Source organism: Triticum aestivum, chromosome 7B, assembly GCF_018294505.1.
Source record: "Triticum aestivum cultivar Chinese Spring chromosome 7B, IWGSC CS RefSeq v2.1, whole genome shotgun sequence".
NCBI classification, from domain to species: domain Eukaryota; kingdom Viridiplantae; phylum Streptophyta; class Magnoliopsida; order Poales; family Poaceae; genus Triticum; species Triticum aestivum.
Genome location: NC_057813.1, coordinates 344,038,143 through 344,061,416, shown reverse-complemented (window position 1 = coordinate 344,061,416; position 23,274 = coordinate 344,038,143). Strand labels below are relative to the sequence as shown.

At 42.9% G+C, this 23,274-nt stretch overlaps 1 protein-coding gene across 2 annotated transcripts; it reads right to left on the bottom strand.

Moving 5' to 3' along the window:
• Positions 1-18,057: 18,057 nt before the first annotated feature.
• On the bottom strand, positions 18,058-21,136 carry LOC123157859 (uncharacterized). Of its 2 annotated transcripts, XM_044576051.1 has the most exons (9): positions 20,922-21,136; positions 20,571-20,840; positions 19,587-19,851; positions 19,419-19,500; positions 19,208-19,332; positions 18,890-19,130; positions 18,427-18,782; positions 18,257-18,337; positions 18,058-18,154 (listed from the first exon to the last, which is right to left on the bottom strand). In XM_044576051.1, exons 2-6 carry the CDS (start codon positions 20,732-20,734, stop codon positions 19,068-19,070), a joined length of 699 nt encoding a protein of 232 aa, XP_044431986.1. In that variant the 5' UTR covers positions 20,735-20,840; positions 20,922-21,136; the 3' UTR covers positions 18,058-18,154; positions 18,257-18,337; positions 18,427-18,782; positions 18,890-19,067. The 2 variants fall into 2 exon arrangements, with proteins under 2 accessions (XP_044431986.1, XP_044431985.1); XM_044576050.1 differs by having other exon boundaries at positions 18,058-18,337.
• Positions 21,137-23,274: the final 2,138 nt, after the last annotated feature.

The window sequence follows — 23,274 nt, the reverse complement described above, 5'->3', positions numbered from 1 at the left end:
CCTTTTGAGGCAAAGGACAGGACAAAACGATCTCTTATGATAAGCAAAGTGTTCTTGAGGGTACATGGGAATTTCATCTAGTCACTTTCATCATGTTGGCTTAATTCGTGTTCGCTACTTTGATAATTTGATATGTGGGTGGACCGGCGCTTAGGTGTTGTTCTTACTTGAAAAAATCTCCTACTTATGATTAACCCTCTCGCAAGCATCCTCAACTACGAGAAAAGTATTAAGAATAAATTCTAACCATAGCATTAAACTTTTGGATCCAATCGGTCCCTTACGGAATAGCGTATAAACTGGGGTTCAAGCTTCTGTCACTCTCGCAACCCATCATCTAATAACTACTTCACAATGCATTCTCTTAGGCCCAAATATGGTGAAGTGTTATGTAGTCGACATTCACATGACACCACTAAGGGAATCAGAACATACATATCATCAAAATATCAAACACACATCAAGTTCACATGATTACTTGCAACATGATTTCTCCGGTGACCTCAACAACGAAAGTAACTACTCACAAATGATAATCATGCTCAAGATAAGAGGGGTATTAAATAGCATAATGGATCTTAACATATAATATTCCACCAAATAAACCATATAGTAATCAACTACAGGATGTAATCAACACTACTAGTCACCCACAAGCACCAATCTATAGTTCCGGTACAAAGATTGAACACAGGATATGAACTAGGGTTTGAGAGGAGTTGGTGCTGTTGAATATGTTGACGAAGATAGCCCTCCCCAAGATGGGTGATTTGTTGGTGATGATGATGACGATGATTTCCCCCTCCGGGAGGGAAGTTCCCCCGACGGAATCGCTCTGCCGGAGGGCAAAAGTGCTCCTGCCCAAGTTCTGCCTCGAGATGGTGATGCTTCATACCAAAAGTCATCCCCTCATTTTTTCTAGGTCAAAATGACTTTTATACCAGAAGAGGGGCACCGGAGGTGGGCCTGGGTGAGCACAACCCACGAGGGCGTGCCTCGGCTCCCTGGCGCGCCGAAGTGGGTTGTACCCACCAGGCGGCCCCCCTCTGGTACTTATTGACTCCAAAAATTCTTATTTATTCCATAAAAAATTCTCGTGAAGTTTCAGCTCATTTGGAGTTGTGCAGAATAGGAAGCTTGACATAGCTTTTTCAGGTCCAGATTTCCAGCTGCCAGAATTCTCCCGCTTTGTGTATACCTTGCATATTGTGATAGAAAAGGCATTAGAATTACCCCAAAAAGCATTATTATACAATAAAACAACATAAATAATAGTAGAAAAACATGATGCAAAATGGGCGTATCAGAGCCCATGTTGCAATGTCGTCACCGTTTCCTGAGAAATGCACCGTAGAGTAGAATTGAAGAATAGGCTCTTCATTCCAGTCACAGATGTCAGAGCAGAAGTTGAGTAATCCAGCATCATGAAGAACAACCAAAACAGGTCGGAAGCAGGGAATAGACTCCATATCCACATGAGCAATATGGCGATGCGGGACTTTGTTCTTGTCAAACAATAGAGATGCATACTAATTCATCTATGTCTTCTTTCAAAATCGCAGGCGCCTAATCTTGGTTGAGTCATATGGGGACTCACCAACGAAAAAGTTCTTCTCTTCAAAGAATTTGGCATTATCAAATTGAGGACGCCCGAGGACTGCCAATCGTGGGCATGACAGGAACCGGTTGATGATTGTGCTTCTTAGGTCGTACATAAAATACTAGTCTTGGAGACCAAGTAGAATCTTGAGGATCAGTCGCAGCCAGAGATTTTGCAATTTCCTCAGCAGTGGCAGTTGGAACGGTGTCTGTATCTGCTGAAGGAATTGAATCTGCGCGCGGAGGGGATGTATTGATGACATTGAACATCAGGTCATCTTGAGCAATTTCATCAGCTGCTGTAGCTAGGATTTCTTCATGGATGGTTTGAAGAGAGGTCTGACTTTCCTCAGAGCCAGTGTGAATTTCTTTAGTGCACGCAGGCGATTGAGGCACTTGAGTGAGGGGAGTGGTGACGGGTGAATTAGGGTGAGCTGCTTCCCAAAATTTATCATGTAGTACAGGCATTGTAGCACCATTGATATCTATGTCCTCTTCACTTGCTTCACTACTTTGATATGAAGTAGTAGCATTTTCTTCAGTCAATGGAGCTTGTGAGGGCTTCCGTGATGATACTTGGTGAAGTGAAGCATCTGCTTCAACATCAATTTCCTCACCCACTTGCTCTATGGTAGCAACAAAGTGGTCATCATTCTCTTCTTCATCATCACCGAATTTCATATTTGACCCCATACAGAACCATCTGGCGATCATCATTTGAACAAGCCGGGCATTGATGAAATGGGAATAGCGTCAATTGGAATAACAACTTAAGATAATGTTGTCGTCTTTAATTTCTTCACAAATTCAGGAGTAGTGGGGGGAGCTAAATCTTTTATTTTCTTTGCTTAATTGTCAATAGCCTTGGTCTTCTTTACTTCTGATGCATAAGGAAGGGTGATGATCTTCAAAGATGGAGTCATTGTAGGTGCTACTGCTGAGGAACTTGATGGTTTAGTTTCTTCAGGCACGACTGATGCAGTTGCCCTTGCAGATTCTTCAGGCGCAACTTCTTCAGTTGCCCTGACAGTCTCTTGTGGAGGAGATGGAGGCGCAATCTCCCTGGCCTATGTAGTAGGTGGAGGGGCTGAGGCACTTGAGGTGGTACCATGTCAAACTTGGCGGCCTCACACTTGTTGTGGTCGTCAACTACCTTGGTGGTGGCAGTGATGAATTTGTCCTTGACGCCACATCAATGCTTTGAATGGTGTTCAAATTCTTCAGACAACGGTTGAATCTCAGATTGAAGAGTGACTAGTTGCTGAGGCGATATTGAAAGCATGTTCTTCTGCAACTCCTTCTCCTTTTGTAGTTGCTGCTTCTTCACGAGCTTGGCTTGGGCGATCTTGTGCTTCTCATGTAAGGTGAATGCAGATAGCACATGGCTTGGGCCCGGAGGCAAATAGGGGTCGTCAAGCGGTGTATCTGGCTTAGTGCACCAGATGTCAATGAAGTCCAGGAGCTTCTTGGAGTCCTTCAACAATGGAACTGAGGAATTCTTAGCAATCACATCTTTCTCTCGCTTCCTTCTGAGGAACTCGACGAGCTCATATTCATCATCCAACCCATGTTCATCAACCTGAGGCACAACGACCTTGCATTTGGGACTAGGCCTTGTTCGAGGGCCAGCAATGACCTTTTGCTTCAGCTTGGGCAGTGAAGACGATGGTTGCCCACTAGCTGAGGCACTTGATGCAATAATTGAGGCTATTGGAAAGCCCTCAGTGCGCTGGCAAAGATGCGAGCATAACTGATGTTGAAGCTCTTGCTGCTGCCATGAGGAACTTGTAGCAGGAGGAGGCACTGAAGATTTTGCCATCTTGGGTGCTGAGGCCTTTGAAGCTGCCGACTTGGCCACTGAGGGCTTTGGATCGGACGACTTTGGCTTGTGAGTAGGCTTCTTTGGCATAGACTTCTTGGGAGCACTAGCACTGCGACTACCACTAGTACCAGCTTCAGTGGAGGCCTTTGTGGCTCTATTGAATTCTTCAACGGCTTTCTTGGCTTGTTTTGCCAGTTTGGCTTGACACCTTGCCCATTCCTTGAGGAATTCTTCACCCCTTCTGGTACTTGTAGGATCAGCCCGTTGACCAGGAGTAAGTGGTGACTATTGCATGGATGCTTCACAACAAAGTCCTTCATATATTTGGGAGGGACGTATCTGTAGTCTCTCCACTCATATGTCCAGTATCTCATGATTTGCTGAGTGCGCGTTTTGTGCCATTTCTTAGTTTCAAGGCCATGTATGTTTTCATCAGGTGTACAATACCCTGCATTTAAGTCTCCAGGAATTTCAAAAGCAGCGTGTTCCTCTTTCCTCTTGCCTCCTTTCAGAGGCCTTTCTTAGTCAACCATTTTCGTCAATTGAGGGTTTTGAACACGTGAGGACTTTGAAGATGTTTGAAGATTTTCCTCAAGCAATGCTGCAAATGAATCAATTTGATGAGAACCAAGTGATTCATCGCCAGACATTGTACCTGTGAACAGAGTATAGTTGCGAGGAAATTGGGAAGAGTCACATGCGTTCTTTGAGATTTTCAAAATAAATCAGTTGAGGAAATTGACCCTTATCATCTTGATGCAATCCACTAAGTGTTCTTAACCTAGATTCCAGAGTTGTACAGATTGAAGCAATTGCACAATTGAGGAATCTAGTCGTTAAGCATAACTTAGTTGAAATACACAAGACTGGCCAAAAAGGAAGTGCTGAAGAATTGAAAGAGTAGTAAAAACAACACTTGAAGATTTTTGAATAGAGTGAAGATCAAATGGGGCGGTAAAATTAGCATTTAATTACCCCAGTAATGAACTCGACGAACTGGACGATGGAATGATGGAAATTGTCAGTTTAGATCTTCCGCCCTCTAACTCGGCGATGAAAGATAGCTCCGGCGGCAACGGAGGTGAAGATCCACGTCTGGCGCGAGTACGACGATGAAGGAGTCGAGGCGATGAAGCTCTTCTTCTCCGGCGGTGATGAAATCCAGCGGTGATGCTAGCGTTTGGGATTTGAGAGCAATGGCAGTAGAGGAGCAAAGTGAACTAGGTTGAAGGGGTCAAGGCTATTTATAGCCGCAGTGAAAACTAAGGGGTCTGAAGATTTTGGACAGATAAGCCCCTGACCTTCGCATCTTAGTGACACGCATCACACATGCATTTTCACGTACTTATCCAGGCGTGTGAAGCGTGGGATGAAGTTACTATGGAAACCGCCAAAAAAAACTTTTAAGATTTTAAAATGTATTCGCAATTTTTTCAGCTATCAACAGGACACAATGAAAACTTTGAGCATATAGGCTGGATATACCCGCTAACAAACAACCCGATGGAAAGAAGTTGACGTGCACACAACTAATTTTTGTTTGTTCAGCGCTGTTGCATGGATGCATGCAACTACTTCGATCCTATATCCCAGGGACTCTTGCCATTTAAGTATTAGTCAATTTCTGAACATAAAAATAACATGGTGATTATTGTTTTTCCTTTTTAGTCGAACATAAATACGAAGTAGTATATTTAGCATTCGTATGAAAGTAGAATATCATGTTTGGAGTCGAAAGTGCTATTCTGAGCTCGAGCTCAGATGCACCTGTTATCTCAACCGTTCTTTCAAGCTAAGATTTGCATCAGGGATTGTTTTTTAGTCCATATTCTCTATAGTATGTCTGTTTTTTCACAAACTATGGCCCACTTACCTACCGCTTTCATTTGTACGTCTGTCATCCAGTGCGAGGCGTCTCAGGGCAAAATTGACAATTTTAACCTGTGGACGCAATGAATTCACGAAATGAACTAACTCTAAAACTATTTCACGCGCCTAACCTTTTTAAGTGGCGCTCGACACGTAGGCGCCACATCCTATGGTGCAGCGCCCAGCTCTGGGGCGTTGCACCCCTGTCCACCATGGCAACCCCTGGGCCCGCACCCAAGCAGTGTAGCGCCTCCGAGCTAGGCGCCACACATGTAATGTGCAGCGCCTAGCCCTTAGGCGCTGCACTGTGACTTAGATGCCAGCCGCCCGCTCCCCTCCCCCACCCCACCCATTCATTCCAAGAGTTACAGAACAGCGGCGCCGGCAGCTTCCTCCTCTCCCCCTCTCAGTCCCTCTCCCAAATACATCAGATCTGACGATTTGGTTCGTGGATTTCTTCACCAATCCAGCCTAGAAGGTACTCTCCTCTGATCCCCTTCTTTCTATCCATAGAAAATATGCTATTTTGAAGATTTGGGGAACCCTTGTTTGATTAGATTAGATTAGAATCTTGCATGTATTAGAACCCTTGTTTGTTTGATTTGGGAACCCTAGTTTAGTTTATTTTATTGAAAAGATATGGTTGGATACATAGGTTGACATGTTATTTCTATGGAAAAGATATTTGTATGAAGTAGGCCTAGTTTAGTCTATTTGTATTGAAATTATACTCGTATTGACAAGAATGCTTTGGATATATATGCTTTAAATCTTGCATATAGTAGGCCTACTTTAGTTTATTTGTATTGAAAGATAATCGTGTTGACAAGAATGTTTTGTTTGAAATTGTTAGGATGGTTTAGCTTCTCGATGATCACTAGGACCAGCAACACCGGTCGTACGCTTTGTCGGTGCAGCAGCAGGTAATAATGAAAGTGGCCGGTATTATGAATTTCGTGTTTATTTCAAAGACAAATGCCCCATATGTAATTTTCTGATTTGCTTGTTTGTAGGAGCTTCAACCTCCGAAGCTTCGGTCTCACGGGGTCAACCTTTCGGGGATGCGGTATGATGAGCGATACACACCGTATGTAAGGGAGATAGGATTCCTCCCTTTCATTCAGTTGGTCAGCCCGTCGACGCCACCCCTCAATGCTGCAGCAATCACCGCGCTTACTAATCATTGGCGGCCGGAGACACACAGTTTCCATCTTCAGACCGGGGAGATGACGGTGACGCTCCAGGATATTGCTATGATCACCGGTCTTCCTATCGAGGGTAATCCTCTATGTATGAGCACCGATTCTGATGGGTGGCGCGAGCAGATGCATGCCCTTATCGGTATGGTTCCTCCGGAGGCTCGGCAACCAGAAGCAGAAGAAAAGAAGAAGGAAAGAGTTGCAGCCAAAGCTCCTTTCACCTGGATTGCATGGAACTTTGCTAATTGCCAGAGGAGGCTAATGAGGATGAGGTCAAGGCATATGTTCATGTCTACATGTGGTACGTTATATCCAGGACTATGTTTGCTGATGGCATAGACAAGAATGCTCCATGGATGTGGCTGAAGGCGTTGACCGTCTTCGATAGCAAATGGAGTCGGGGTTCAGCGACACTGGCTTACTTGTATAGACAGGTAGAAAGTTGTTTCTTTTTCACTTCATTGCTACATTATCAATGCGATCTTCTTGTTAATTCAACCATGTTCTCTTTTATGTGCAGTTGGATGAAGCCTCTTGTAGGAATCAGGAGGTATTGGTGGTTGTATGCTCGCACTTTCTATATGGAGCTGGGAGCGATTGCCGGTTGGACAATCGAAGACCATGAAGTACGAGGATTGGAACGACCATGACGACCCACTACGGTACCCCACTTGGGCTTACAAGTGGGATGTGGTAAATGAGACGACGAATGATCCCTCAGTCATGTACAAGCTATACAAGAGCGAGCTGGACACGATCACGGCTGAGCAGGCGACTCGACATTGTGTAAGTGATTCTCATGCTTCTATCGTAACTTAATCAATTTTGCATTCTATGCTACGTTGCAGGTGGAATGGGAGCCGTATGGAAAAAGGGATAATTTTGGTAACCTTAAAGACTTTGTGTTTGTGTTAAATCTGATGTGCCTTAGGATAGGGATCTTTGGCATATGCGGTGCCCACTCATATGTAACTGGCCGATTGAGCTTCAACTGCCACATCGGGTGTACCGCCAGTTCAGTTTGTTCCAGCCACACCCGTCGGAGTGGGAGGACACGAGCAAGTGTCTACACGCGTAAGATATAATCATCCTTGAGCACTTAGCAGCTTCTCGGCGGTTTCAATGGTGCTAATATTCTGTTTCTAACTTGTAGGTTGGATAGGAGAAGGCAGCGGAAGGTCAAGCATTGGGACAAGCATCATAGGAAGTATATCATACAGTTTGCACTTAGTGTGGAGCAAGCTAAGGCTGGAAAACGAGCCCATCTTCATGAGCACTGCCCGGTCGCGTTCAACAACTATCTCACATGGTTTCTTGTAAGTACCCGTGTGGAGGTATGCAAGCCGACGTATGCTGAGGAGATTTTGGAAGATCCCACCGTTTTCGATGAGCTAACCCAACACCAGTACAACAAATTAGTCAGGGAAGGCACCTCAGTCCCTTCAGCTCCAATGATGAACTTTGTGGTATTTCCTCTTTCTGCTTTCCCATTCTTACTATTCACATCTTCGCTTGCCTAACACATTAATGTCATTTCTATTCATAGCGTGCCCAGATCAAGAAAGCAACTGATGAGACCGAGACTATTCTGGAGACAACCCCGGTTGGGAAAAGTGATGGGGAAGCTTCACTTCAAGCATTCGTTAAGGTTCACATATTCTTCAATTGTTCATGTAACATGTGTTGCTACATTTGATATCTCATTCACTTATACATGTTGCAGCGCCAGGGCCATAGGTTAAGGTAGCTATCCGACATTGTCGGTTGTTGTGACCCCGAGTATGTATCACCTCAACGGTCTAGGTCGGCAACACCATCAGATCCCAATTCTAGCCATAATGATCCTTTGGAGGATGAGGATGTGAGTGTGGTCACCCAAGAGGTAAGCCAATAGCATATATTCAATTATTGATGCATTGCTAACTTTATCCTCACATATGGTCTTTTCCATATCTTTTGTTTTTGTAATAGGTTGATGATGACATGACCTTGGGGACCTTTGAAGTTCAGTCAGCATACGTGTTAAAGCCTAGGAGGGAAATCAATAAATACACACCCGAAGACTTCACCGAAAGAGGCAAGAGGATGGTCGGCACCTCGCGGATGGCAGTTTTGAATGACTATGTGGATGACGTGGATGAAGTGGAGGAATCGGAGCCGGAGCCGGAGCAGGTTGCTCTTCCTAGGAAGGTGAAGAAGATAGCCAACAGGAGGGGGGGGAGGAGCCAGAAAGCGGGCGCCACTCAAAAAGGTCAGGCGCGTGAAATAGTTTTAGGAGAAGTTCATTTTGTGAATTCATTGCGTCCACTGGTCAAAATTGTCAATTTTGTCGCCCGCACCACCCCTTGCTCTCGAAGATTCATCTACGCCATGCTCCTCACCCTTATCCTCTCCTTGGCGACCATGGCTGCTTCTTCTTCTTCATCACAGCCAGACAAAGTGTTGTCACTGATTCTTTGCGCCAAATGGTTGGATAAGGTGGTCACCATCGTCTCTCGTGGCGGTACTCGGTACTACAAGTGCGTCAGGAAAAATGTAAATGCCCGTCTTCCATGATGAACAATTACTTTTAGATCTACCACTCCCAATCCAGTACTGAACTTAGGATCCACGCAGGCTGGGCTATGCCAGTTCATGAGATCCACCGAGACGTACCTGCCGGAGCTGACTCGTCATGGCCTGTTGCAGCCATACGTGCTACAGGCTGCAGCACTCCCTTGTTGTCCACTCGTCCGGTCCTCTCCAACAGAGACTAAGGCGAGAGCACAACTTCGACGACGGCGGATAGGCGGAGATTCAGCCTGCCCATGTAAGCAACCAGCCACTGCTGCAGCAGTCCACTGTTGCCCGCGCGATGCCTCAATGCTGCTCCACTGACAGCCAGCGTACGGTGCTGCTCCTGGCCGGAGCCAACTTCATCCTCATCATCGCCGTGCTTTATCTAATCTTCGAGTAGAGCAGCTAGTTTAGTGGTCAATGATCCATGTAGTATGGAGGAGTCGTCTAGTTAAGTCCACTGTTTTTTAGTTTGATTATTCCACTATGTGCCTCCGATCTACTCCCTCGGTTTCAAAATAGATGACCCAACTTTATACTAACTTTGTACCAAAGTTAGTACAAAATTGAATCATCTATTTTGAAACGAAGGGAGTAGTTTCTACAGCTTGCTTTTGTATTCAACTCGACCATCCCGACGTGTTTTGTCAGGTCATTTGTATGCCAACATGGATATGTAAATTAATGTACTATTCAGAGTGTTTGAAGTTCTCTGGTAATCACCCTATCCCGTGCTGCCCATGCTGCTCTTGTAAGAGCATCTCCAGCCGTTGGAGCCCCAAGAACATCACCAAACCAAAAATGTTGGTGTCTTGGGGGTCATCCGGCGAAATATGGGGGCATGCGGAGGGCATCTTTTCAGTCACACCCCACCCCAAGCAAAAGTTTGTGAGAAGAATGATTAAGTGGGCCAAGAAAAAGGACACATGGGGAGACACGGATTTGCCGAAACTCCCACTGGAGCCCCGAAGAGGCCCCCAACGCGCTGGGTTTCGCTTGGGTTTGCCGGCGCTATTTCGACGTCCTTGGGGCGCTGGGGGCGTGACTGAGACGTTTTTTTGGCAAAAAACACCGTCCGAGCCTAAAAAGGTGTCCTATGGGGGGGGGGTAGAGATGCTCTAATGTTTACCCTTTTTTATTCACCGGTTGGCGGCTCTCTCATCGTCGGTGATATCAGCTTTAATCCAATACATCTCTACATTCAGTTTCTAGTTTAAGTGTGTAAGAAAATATAGGTTTCAGAGTTTAATTAGATTCAGATTTCCAGAGCCATCATCTACAGTCACTACGATACTAGAGATTCCATGTTTTGCTGGGTTCATCTATACAGTTATTGAAAACCATCATCTACTATCAGTCTCAATCAATTTTAGATGTACGTGCACTGCATCACATGACTCCATTGGTTAGGGACTGTATATCTGGTTTAATTTCTCTGATCATGTTGCAGACCCAACATGTCCGATGAAGATAACTATGAAGAGGATATGGGCGATGCCAACCTACAGATTCCTAGAAACATAAATAGTGATGATTCAGCAGAGAATGATGACACAAGCTGCTGTCCAGCACCAACATCTCGTATATCTGTCAAGCATGCTGCTGAGGTTATTCGGACATTCAATGAGTTCAAGCGATTCCTTGTGACGAGCATCGACTTTGGTGGCATGCTCGACCTCCAGTTGCTACAGAAACTAAACCTCAAACATAGCTCACTTGTTGTCCTTTGGAAAGTGTAACCGCGCGTGTCTTCATGCCGATGAAGTGTGCCAATAGTCTGCGGAACCTCCGATGCCTCTACTTGCATGGCAACTCCAGGAGTTACTGGACCAGTTGAATATTTTGCACCCAAACCATTTTTTTCATATTTCAGTGCATATATGAATGAGAAATCTTGGTAAAACAGTCGGCAATGTAAGCATGTGCACTGACCAGCATTATTGACTACGAAAACATTTCCGACCTGTGCAGCAGGCGCAGCAACTCGCGCCACATCTGCTGCCATCCTCCTACACCTCACTGGCATAGTATTTCGTCTCGATGTTGGCAACTCTTGAAGATTTTCCCAATGCTTTATTGTCACACAGACACATATATGAAACATGTACACAAAATTGACAAAGGGATCGGTCTACTTACTATGTGGAGCGGGATCCCCATTGTCTTCACCAGTAGCAACGTTCCCGTTATCTGTGCTACTGTCATCAGATTCAGAGCTTTCTGTCAGACAGATCGTCCAAACAATATTTGAGAACCTAACTCTTCTCCATTGTTTAGCCCTCCCCTTTCTCGATTTCTTGCTGCAATTACGTTTCTTCTGAATGACACATACCCGTCCTGCAAATTAAACAAGTTTAGCATCCTTGTTTAGCCAGTCATATGCTAACTTCTACTCATTTCACAAGCTTTCTTCCACAGCAATACCTTCAGTGGTTCGTTGTCTGTTGATGTCTGCTACAACTACATCGGTATTTCCCCAAAGAGGAAGGGATGATGCAGTATACCAATGGTAGGTATTTCCCTCAGTGATGAGACCAAGGTTATCGAACCAGTAGAAGAACATCCTCACACCACGTAAACAACACCTGCACACAAATAACAAATACACGCAACCCGATGTGTTAAAGGGGTTGTCAATCCCTTTCGGGTACGGCGCCTCAAGATAGACAAATAACGTGAGGTAAAAGTGGTAGATACGATAAATAGATCGCGGAATAAATAAATTGCAGCAAGGTATTTTTGTATTTTTGGTTTAATAGAACTGAAAATAAATGCAAAGGAAAGTATATCGGAAAGGCAAATATGATGAAAAGAGACCTGGGGGCCGTAGGTTTCACTAGTGGCTTCTCTCGATAAAAATAGCAAACGGTGGGAAAACAATTACTATTGGGAAATTGATAGAACTTCAAATAATCATGACGATATCCAGGCAATGATCATTATAGAGGCATCACGTCCAAGATTAGTAGACCGACTCCTGCCTGCATCTACTACTATTACTCCACACATCGACCGCTATCTAGCATGCATCTATTGTATTAAGTTCATGGAGAAACGGAGTAATGCAATAAGAACAATGACATGATGTAGACAAGATCTATTTATGTAGAAATAGACCCCATCTTGTTATCCTTAATAATATCGATACATACGTGTCCTTTCCCTTCCTATCACTAGGATCAATCACCATAAGATCGAACCCATCACAAAGCACCTCTTCCCATTGCAAGATAAATAGATCAAGTTGGCCAAACAAAACCCAAATGTCGGAGAAGAAATACGAGGCTATAATCAATCATGCATATAAGAGATCAAAGAAGACTCAAATAACTTTCATAGATAAAAACATAGATCTGATCATAAACACAAAGACTTACACCGCAAGAAACACACACCGCAAAAAGACTTACATCATATGGATCTCTAAGAGACCATTGTATTGATAATCAAGAGAGAGAGAGAGGAATCCATCTAGCTACTAACTACGGACCCGTAGGTCTACAAAGAACTACTCACGCATCATCGGAGAGGCACCAATGGACATGATGCACCCCTCCGAGATGGTGTCTAGATTGGATCTTGTGTTTCTGGACTCTACAGTGGCTGGAATTTATTTTTGTCAACTCCCTAGGGTTTCTGGAATATTGGGGTATTTATAGAGAAAAGAGGCGGTTCATGGGGCACCTGAGGTGGGCACAACCCACCTGGGCATGCCTGGGCCTCCAGGCGCGCCCTGGTGGGTTGTGCTCCCCTCGGAGCACCCCCAGGTGCTTTCCTCACCCACTGGATGTATTCTGGCCCAAAAAAAATCCTCAATAAGTTTCACCGCATTTGGACTCCGTTTGGTATTGATTTCTTGCGATGTAAAAAACATGCAGAAAACAACAACTGGCACTGGGCACTATGTCAATAGGTTAGTACCAAAAATGATATAAAATGACAATAAAATGATTGTAAAACACCCAAGAATGATAATATAACAGCATGGAACAGTAAAAAATTATAGATACGTTGGAGTCGTATCAGCATCCCCAAGCTTAATTCCTACTCGTCCTCGAGTAGGTAAATGATAAAAATAGAACTTTTGATGTGGAATGCTGCCTAACATGTTCATCATATTTCTTTTCTTTATAGCATGGACATTTGGACTTTTATATGATTCAAAGCAATAGTCTTGTTTTGACATGAAGACTTTAATACTCAACCATACCAACAAGCAACAATGTCTTTCAAAATATCAACACAAAAGCAAGTTATCCCTAGCCCATTATGCTCAATCATTGATCCATTTATAAAACACACTCGAATATTAGCTACACCCAATGCTCGAAGACGATCATAGTGCCCCTTAGTTGGTGCTTTATAAGAGAAGATGGAGACTCAAATTCAAAATAAAATTGCAAAAGTAAAAGAAATGCCCTTCGCGGAGGGAAGTAGGGATTTGTAGAGGTGCCATAGCTCAAAGCTTAAATTGAGAGATAAGAACATTTATGAGAGGCATACTTTTCCCACCAACAAAAATGACTTAGAGCTCCCAACACTTTCCATGCTATATACTCCCTCCGTACCAAAATACTTGTCATTGAAATGGATGTATCTAGATGTATTTTAGTTCTACATACATCCATTTTGATGATAAGTAATTCCGGACGGAGGGAGTATATCATAGGCGGTTCCCAAACAGTAAATAAAGTTTATTCCCTTTTCCACCATTACTTTCACTTTCCATGGCTAACCGTATCTATGGGTGCCCTCCATACCAACACTTTCCAAGGAATTTATTATTTGAAAACATAAAGTAAATTCATTTTTCATTTCGGGACTGGCAAGTGAATAAACACTCATCATGAGAATAACACATCTAGCATGGAAAATATTGGCCACCCTCACCGCCTCGCGAGCGGTAGAGCACCCAAAAGAGAAATTTATTTTGAAAATTAGAGATGGCACATGCAAATTTTCTTAAAACAACATGGAAATACCGCATATAGGTAGATGTAGTGGACTCATATGGCAAAACTGGTTTAAAGGGTTTTGGATGCACAAGTAGTGATCATACTTAGTGCAAAATGAAGGCTAGCAAAAAGATTGAGAAGCGACCAACCAAAAAGCGAAAAATCTCGTACCCAAGCATTAAACATAAGTAACCCCGAATAATGCACCACAAAAAGGATATAAATTTCATTGCATAACTATTGACTTTCGTGCTTGCATAGGGAATCACAAACCTTAACATCAATATTCTTACTAAAGCACAATTACTCATCAACATGACTCACATATCATATCGTAATATCTCAAAACCATTACTAAGAATCAAGTTTATTTTGTCCAATGATCTTCATGATTTTTTTATATCCTCCTTGGATATCTATCACTTTGGGACTAATTTCATGTGTTGCTTTTGATAAGCTCAAACAAATATAAGTGAAGAACATGAGCATAATTTTTCTTTCTCTCAAAATAATCTAAGTAAAGCAAGAGAGAATTTCTGAAAATTTTACAAACTCCTAAATAAATCTAAGTGAAGGATGAGAGCATTTCTTAAAAAATAACAAAGCACACCGTGGTCAAAAAGATATAAGTGAAGCACTAGAGCAAAATACATGGTTCTAATAATTTAAGTGAAGCATAGGAGCAAGCATAGCATAATTTTTGGCTCTCTCAAAAAGGTGTGTTCAGCAAGGATTCAACACTTAAAACACAAAGCAAAACAAGCAAAGACTCATATCATACAAGACGCTCCAAGCAAAACTCATAATATGTGACGAATAGAAATATAGTTTCAAGTAAAATACCAATGATTGTTACAAGACATTGGGGATGCCACTCGGGGGCATCCCCAAGCTTAGTTGCTTACTACTTCTTTGAATATTACCTTGGGGTGCCTCAGGAATCCCCAAGCTTAGCCTTTTACTAATCCTTATTCCTTCATCCATTGTAAGATCACCCCAAACTTGAAAACTTCAATCACACAAAACTCAACAAAACTTTCGTGAGATCCGTTAGTATAAGAAAGCAAACCACTACTATAAGTACTGTTGCAAACCTATTCTTATCTTGTTTTTGCATTATATCTACTATATTTCAACTTTTCTATGGCAAAAACTCATCAAATAAAATCATAGAATCATCAAAACAAGCACACAACGCAAAGAAAATAGAATCTGCCAAAAACAGAACAGTCTATAGCAATCTGACTATTTCGAATACTTCTGTAACTCCAAAAATTCTGAAACATTAGGTTGACGTGATAAATTTATCTATTAATCTTATGCAAAAATAATAAACTCAAAAGCACTCTTATGTTAAAAATGATAAATAATCTCGTGAGCGCAAAAGTTTCTGTTTTTCAGCAAGATCAAATCAACTTTTACCCAAATCATCCCAAAGGCCTTGCTTGGCACAAACACTAATCTAAATCACAAAAACACATCTAACCAGAGGTATAATTGGGTATTTTATTAAAAGCAGCAAGAAAACCAAAACGCAAAAAGATACAAGTTGGTTTGCCTCCCAACGAGCGCTATCGTTTTACGCCCCTAGTTAGGCATAACGCGTATGATCTAAGATTTTTCATCCTTATCCTTGTTTTCCTTGGAGGTGTTTGTGTCGGGAGGTTTTGTAAATAAAACATAAAACACATTATCCATGGAAACCTTAGCACTATCAAGTTGCTCTTTATCATAACCCCTTTGATTTCTGGTAGCGATCCAAGAATAGTGTTGATTAACATCATTAAAAACTTGTTGGATCATATCTAGAACGGGGACTTGCTTTTTAAGATTCTCATCAAAGATTTGGTTATATCCAACCAAATTACTCAAAGCATAATCACTATTATAAAGAATTTCATCAATCACGGGTTTTTCACGATTCATGCCATAAAATCAAAGATTTCTCTAGCTTCCCGTATTATGTAATCAAATTCATTCATCAAAACAAGAGTGGCTAACTTTTCAGCTTTAGAATTCTTTATAATGGGCAACTCATAGAACAATCTTTGCAAGGTGGCATGAGTATGAATAAATCAAGTTTCAAGTTTCAGAACAAGTGCCGAAATAGCTTCTGCATAAGATTTAGTCCTTTTATAAGTATAGGAATATCATCAAGACTTAGTTTCCCGACACAATTAAAAAATTCTTGGATATGTTCTTTTCCCATAAAATCCCTTGCCCCAAGACAAAAGTTTTGGCATCCAGATTACCCGTATGCTCCATTTTAGGAGTTAGGCAATCATCTGTTTCTGCCATACCATAGTCACTCATGGTGACGAGTTCAAGCAAATAAGAGATCTGACGAGAAAATGGCGAACGAAAAAAGGGCGAATAAAACGGCAAATTTTTGTGAAGTGGGGGAGAGGAAAACGAGAGGTAAATGGAAAATAATGTAAATTGTAAGGAGATGAGATTTGTGATTAGGAACCTGGTTGATGTCGAAGATCCTCCCCAACAACGGTGCCAGAAATTCCTTTTGATGTCTGCTTGAACTACATCGGTATTTTCCCAAAGAGTAAGGGATGATGCAGTATAGCGACGGTAGGTATTTCCCTCAGTGATGAGACCAAGGTTATCAAATCAGTAGGAGAACCCCCTCACACCACGTAAACAACACCTGCACACAAATAACAAATACTCGCAACCTGACATGTTAAAGGGGTTGTCAATCCCTTTCGGGTACGGCGCCTCAAGATAGGTAAATAACGTGGGGTAAAAGTGGTAGATAGGATAAATAGATCGCATAACAAATAAATTGCAGCAAGGCATTTTTGTATTTTTGGTTTAATAGAACTGAAAATAAATGCAAAGGAAAATAGACCACAAAGGCAAATATGATGAAAAGTGATCTGGGGGCCGTAGGTTTGACTAGTGGCTTCTCTCGAGAAAAATAGCAAACGGTGGGAAACCAATTAATGTTGAGCAATTGATAGAACTTCAAATAATCATGACGATATCTAGGCAATGATCATTATATAGGCATCACGTCCAAGATTAGTAGACCGACTCCTGCTGGCATCTACTAATATTACTCCACACATCGACCGCTATCCAACATGCATCTAGTGTATTAAGTTCATGGAGAAACAGAGTAATGCAATAAGAACGATGACATGATGTAGACAAGATCTATTTATGTAGAAATAGACCCCATCTTGTTATCCTTAATAGCAACGATACATATGTGTCGTTGCCCTTTCTGTCACTGGGATCAAGCACCGTAAGATCGAACCAATCACAAAGCACCTCTTCCCATTGCAAGATAAAGAGACCAAGTTGGTCAAACAAAACCCAAATATTGGAGAAGAAATACGAGGCTATAATCAATCATGCATATAAGAGATCAAAAAAGACTCAAATAACTTCCATGGATAAAAACATAGATCTGACCATAAACTCAAAGTTCATTGGATCCCAACAAACACACCGCAAAAAGACTTACATCATATGGATCTCTAACAGACCATTGTATTGATAATCAATAGAAAGAGAGGAAGCCATCCACCTACTAACTACAGGCCCGTAGGTCTACAAAGAACTACTCACGCATCATCGGAGGCACCAATGGACATGATGCACCCCTCCGAGATGGTGTCTAGATTGGATCTTGTGTTTCTGGACTCTGCAGCGGCTGGAATTGATTTTCGTCGACTCCCCTAGGGTTTCTAAAATATTGGGGTATTTATAGAGCAAAAAGGCGGTCCAGGGGGCACCCGAGGTGGGCACAACCCACCTGGGTGCGCCCGGTCCTCCAGGCGCGCCCTAGTGGGTTGTACTCCCCTCAGAGCACCTCCAGGTGCTTTCCTGGCCCACTGGATGTATTCTGGCCCAAAAAAAATCCTCAAGAAGTTTCGTTGCGTTTGGACTCCATTTGATATTGATTTCCTGTGGTGTAAAAAACATGGAGAAAACAACAACTGACACTGGGCACTATGTCAAAGATTAGTACCAAAAGATGATATAAAATGACTAAAAATGATTGCAAAACATCCAAGAATAATAATATAACAGCATGGAACAATAAAAAATTATAGATACATTGGAGACGTATCATCTGCCCAGACCAGTCCGACAGTGGAAAAAATCATCCAACCTCGTGTGAACTCCCATGTCTACAAAGCAAGGAAATTCATCACATGCACTTGTGAATGTGAAACCATTCTGTCAATACGAATTTAATTTTTCCACAAATGTATCTAATGCTCTATGACCACCTGCCCCTGTTCCCTAACCATGATGCGTGGTTGTTCCCTGACCATGATGCGTGGTCGCCACCCTGATTTGCTCGTCAGTGGCTACACAAAATACACACATGCATTAGCTACCCTCAACATGGCCATCATTTCTAAAAAAAATCATCTACTTGTATTTGTATCCCACTCACCCTTCTGGTCATACATCTTCTGATACATATGTGCAAGATGGTCATTATTTGCCAATTGCTCCATTGCTTTCTATTCAATCTCGTGTTGACACTTACTTGCAAGCTCTTCATGTTTCGCCTGCTACTCCTTTGATTCCCTTTCCGTCTCTTCCTGACATTTCGTCGCCAGTTCAGCGTCTTTATCTTCTTGCTCGTTTAATCTCCTATCAATCTCCACCAGCCAGTCATGCTCATGATCAGACCATTCTTCGAATCAACATCTTTGCTGCTATCAGTGTTCACCATGCACACAACCACTCCCGGGGTAATCATTGATTTTAGTCAGTTTGCTTGATGGCTTGCTTCCTCAATCACATCTGTAGTAAATACATATGGCTTAGTCATTAATTTAGCCTCTATTTTTTTTACTACACTATGTACAACACAAATATATCTCCAGCCTTGGGAAAAAGAAGTTACTTACATTCCTCATCCAGCTCTTTCTGGAGCTGCCTCACACACTCCCCGTCAATGTCTAGCACACGAGGCTGTCTACTGCTATCCTCATCGCTCTCATGTTTCACAGTGACATTCCTGGCTCCAACACACCATGCCAATCGTTATATTTTTGCACGATGAAGTTACATGTCTTCTCCCCCCATCTACAACAGTAGCTTGCATTTCTGTGATCTCTTGCAATATATTCCCCATTTCATTTTCATCTCCTGCCAAGCCCAACAGTTCCATTTTAATTAGTTTGTTTAGGAGATCCATGTTTTCATTCAGTGAACACTCATCACACCTTCTGTCTGTTGCACACAACAGATGTGGCCATGCTATGCCCGAAGCCCGGGGGACTTGCATCAATGGCATTATGCCTTGACACAGCGGTCGTTGCATTCGCCACTTGCCTCTGACACATTGGTCCTACATTTTTCAGCACAAACAACATGATCAAAACATACTCACAAACAAATGTCATTTGCCCGCCAATGTATCTTCTATATACCAACCATTATCCTCTGCTCGTAGCAGCCTTATCAGAGCAGGGCATTCGCAACAACATGACCTTGTGTTCTCCACACCAGCTTTCCCCTGCATAAATTTCCGGAAATTCAGTCAATGTACAGCAACTCTGCTCTGTCAGTAGCCCCAGTAAAAAGCAAAAATTTCATACTCACCGAGCAACCACAGACTATTTCCTGCATGCACTTCGTCCTCTCAACATTCAGTTGGTTCTTGCCGTATCGAATACCAAAGCCCTTTTCCCATGAATACAGATTGTAAAAGTCGTATGCCTCCCCAACCGAGTTGAACGTTGTGCCGATAATTTGGGTTATGACATTCTCAGTTGGGTTTTCGGCATAGCTACGAACGACCTTCTCAGATGCACTGGTGTGGTTTGGGCAAGGTGGGCGACTTGTAGCTGTAGCACCGGTCCTCAACCTACAGACCATTATCCATGTATAGCTTTATTTTTGCAACATTAAGAAAACACGACGTTCAAAGGAGAAATTAAAAATATTAATGCCACCACTATACATTATGTATGGTTGCAACAGCAACCAGACTTTAAACTGCCTCCTTGGTCTAATGTTAGCTATTTCACCCACTGAATTTTTTTCCACCCAGTTAGCTACATGCCGTTACACTTATACTATTTATTTCGATCATGAAAAATCGCTAACTGTCATTTCTCTAACTACCAGGGAGTCAGAGAACCCTGAACAAGTGCAATTACATTGCTAACACTGGCAACTATGCTTCTAGGCATGCAACCCCCAGATCAAAGCAAAATGCAAGAGGGTCAGCAACACTGAATACTGCAAGTTCTATAAATCAACTCTCTGCTTTCTTCATTTGGTAGCATTTGAACTTGACAACTCCCCCCCCCCCCACAGGCAAGCACTGGAACACACCACCTGCAATTTTCTGTTCTAGTTCCAGTGTCAAGCTTTGAATCCCTAGTAACCTTTTGACATACATCTATGCATCTAAACACTCGGAGGTACATCAAAAAACTTATTAATGCAGCTAAGTTCCATCTAGTGGAAACACAGAAATGTTGTCTGCCAGACGTGAATTTAAGTGCCCACAGACCCAGCTAGAATGAATAATTGAACTACATATGCCTGGGTAACTACACGATGAAATCCACAACTGACCTCTTGTTCCATCCAGGCGCTCGGGGGTTCATCTTCCCAGTTGACAGCTCTGAACTGGGTGGAGAACCGCCTTTCCTCTCCGCTGCTGCTTCACTGGCCGACAAGATTTGTGCCTTCGCTGTGAAAGCTAGACCCTCCGGCTCCGGTTGCGCCTGATCCAGCATCTTTTGCGACGCCACCTCACGCTCCACTACCGTACCGACCGCTATTGGCTCCGCCACCACCGGGGCGGGAACCAAACACTCACGGACCTCCTCAAGGAAAGTGGATCTGAGGCAGACCAAACGAAATCAGTTTAGAAGACTACTTACGCTGCGTACAAAACGAAGAGGCGGTGCAGGGAAGGATTACGGCTGCCATGCTGGTCGTTGTTGCCGCCGTCGGCCGCCGGAATCCGCCAGAGCTCCCAAAATTAGGTCAGCTGTGTGCTGCCGAAGGTACCGGACGACCCATTCAATTACCGCCCGAGACCACACCGACCGAAAAGCAAACTTCCTGGGCCACGGATCTGACGTCTACGCGCTATCTGATCCTCGGCCCAAGTCATCAGTGACGAACGACGTCCCAGCTCCTTCAAAACGAGGCCCACCACACACGCCTGTCCTATACGTATTATGCTACAGTTTTAACAGCCCACAGCCAGGAGTATAAACAAATGGCACAGATCCTAATGCGCTTTTGAAGGGCCTAGATAAAGAGCTCATTTGAGCCTGAGCTCAATTACTCCACGTCCGCTTGGAGTGGTATATACATGCATGTGTTATATTGAAGTAATATATAGATGATGAGAGAATCAAGGAGTATGCCCATTGAAAAGTCAGTATATATCGATAGTGCTTTCTCAACCTGGTATATACTTGTCTTTTCAAGCGGTATGAACCGACGCACAAAAAGTGGTATAAACTGTTATTTTTATTTGGGTTACATACTTTTTGAAGTGGCATATACTTGTATTTTCAAGTGGTATTAACTGTTTCTTTATCTGGGTTACATACTTTTTCAAAGTAGTATATACTTGTCATTTCAAGTGGTACAAACTGTTTTTTATTTGGGTTACATACTAATAGTATTCGAAGTCGGAGTGCTCGATGGTTAGTATTAGCCGGGCAATTAGAACCTAACTAGGTATAACTGTTCCAAATCAAAAGTTACGTGAGAGCAGATTATACGTACACTCAAAAAAGAAGCATATACTCCAACTTTCTACAAGGTATATATTGGTATTTTTTATTTGCGATATAATATATCATATCCTAAGAAGCATATACTTGGATTAGCCGTGTATACATTTATTTACATGTCCATTTCCCTAACAGCAGGTTACCACTGTCGGTCGTGTAGATCGGAAGAGCGGCAACACGAGGTGGAGCAAGCTAGCTTGACCAGGAACCTGGTGCAGCAACGCCAAGTTGGATAACTGGTCATGGATGAACTTGTTTGAGTTTTGGCCATGTCCCATCACGGCTTCTGGTCGGCTTCACATTGCACTAACCATCTACCTGCAATGCAAGCCAAGACCGTAGAAGAAACTGCTCCTAAAATTCCTCAGCCTGTGGCTTCTGAGGCTGTGCAACAAGAGGCTGTGAAGACTTCCACTGCAAATCTTTAGCCCAAGCCACAGAATCCTCACTCCAAGAAGCAGAAGTTCAAGGTTGATGACCTCTTTGCTGAGCATTATTTCTTCTCTGACTTCAATCCATACGACTCTGCTCGACTTCGTCGCAAACGTTTTTGGACTGCTGCTCAGATGAATTTCTATTTCTCATTGCTGTTTGATAAAGATGAAGTGTTTGACCATGAGCAACTTTCTCATGTGGATATGGAGTCTCTGCCTTGGTTCACTCCAGTCCTCATTGTTCTTCATAACGTTGGTCTACTCAACTTCTACACCGACATCTGCGATTGGAATGAAGAACTCATTTTTCAGTGCTATGCTACTTTGCATATCACAGGCAATGTTGATGATGTGAATTCATGGGTACTAGACTGGATGACTGAAAACACTCACTACAAAGCTCCGGCCTCTGAATTGCTTCATGCTGTCCCAGTCAGTCCTCCCACTGAAGGTGCTCTGAAACTTTATGAGCAACTTGAATTTTCAAATCATTTGATGTAAGTACTGATGAAGCCTTTGAAGGCTGGCCAAGCTCCAAGGACCACTTTCCTCGTCAAGGATTTGCTCTATGTGCCAAGAGCCGTTTATCGTATTTTGGCCAAAACCCTCGGTCCAATCAAGGGCCACAACTCTGAAGAAGAAGTTGTTGGCATCATGAAGAATCCACTTTTCAACATCATGCATGGTATTCCTATCAACTACCATGATTTCTTCATGAGGACTTTGGCCAATGTTGCCCTATCACCATTTGAGTTGAAGCCTTACGCTCCCTAGATCATGAAATTCATCAGATAAGGGTCTTCAATTCATTATAAGGCTGACTTTCAGAATCATCTTAGCTTTTTACCCCCAATTGAAGTCCTCAAACGGACTATTTGCTCAGCTGATGAGAAGGGAAAGGTTGTGATCATTGATGAAGGCAATCGTCCTCTGGATGGTCAATTTTGCAAGGCTGCATCCTACTAAACCAATGATGACTCTGCCACACATGTCTCTGCTGCAAATGCTTCAAAGCAAAATCCTCAAGCCACTGCTCCGTGTATAATGACTGATCGTGAGCTGCTCCTTAGTCTTCATCAGAAAGTGGAT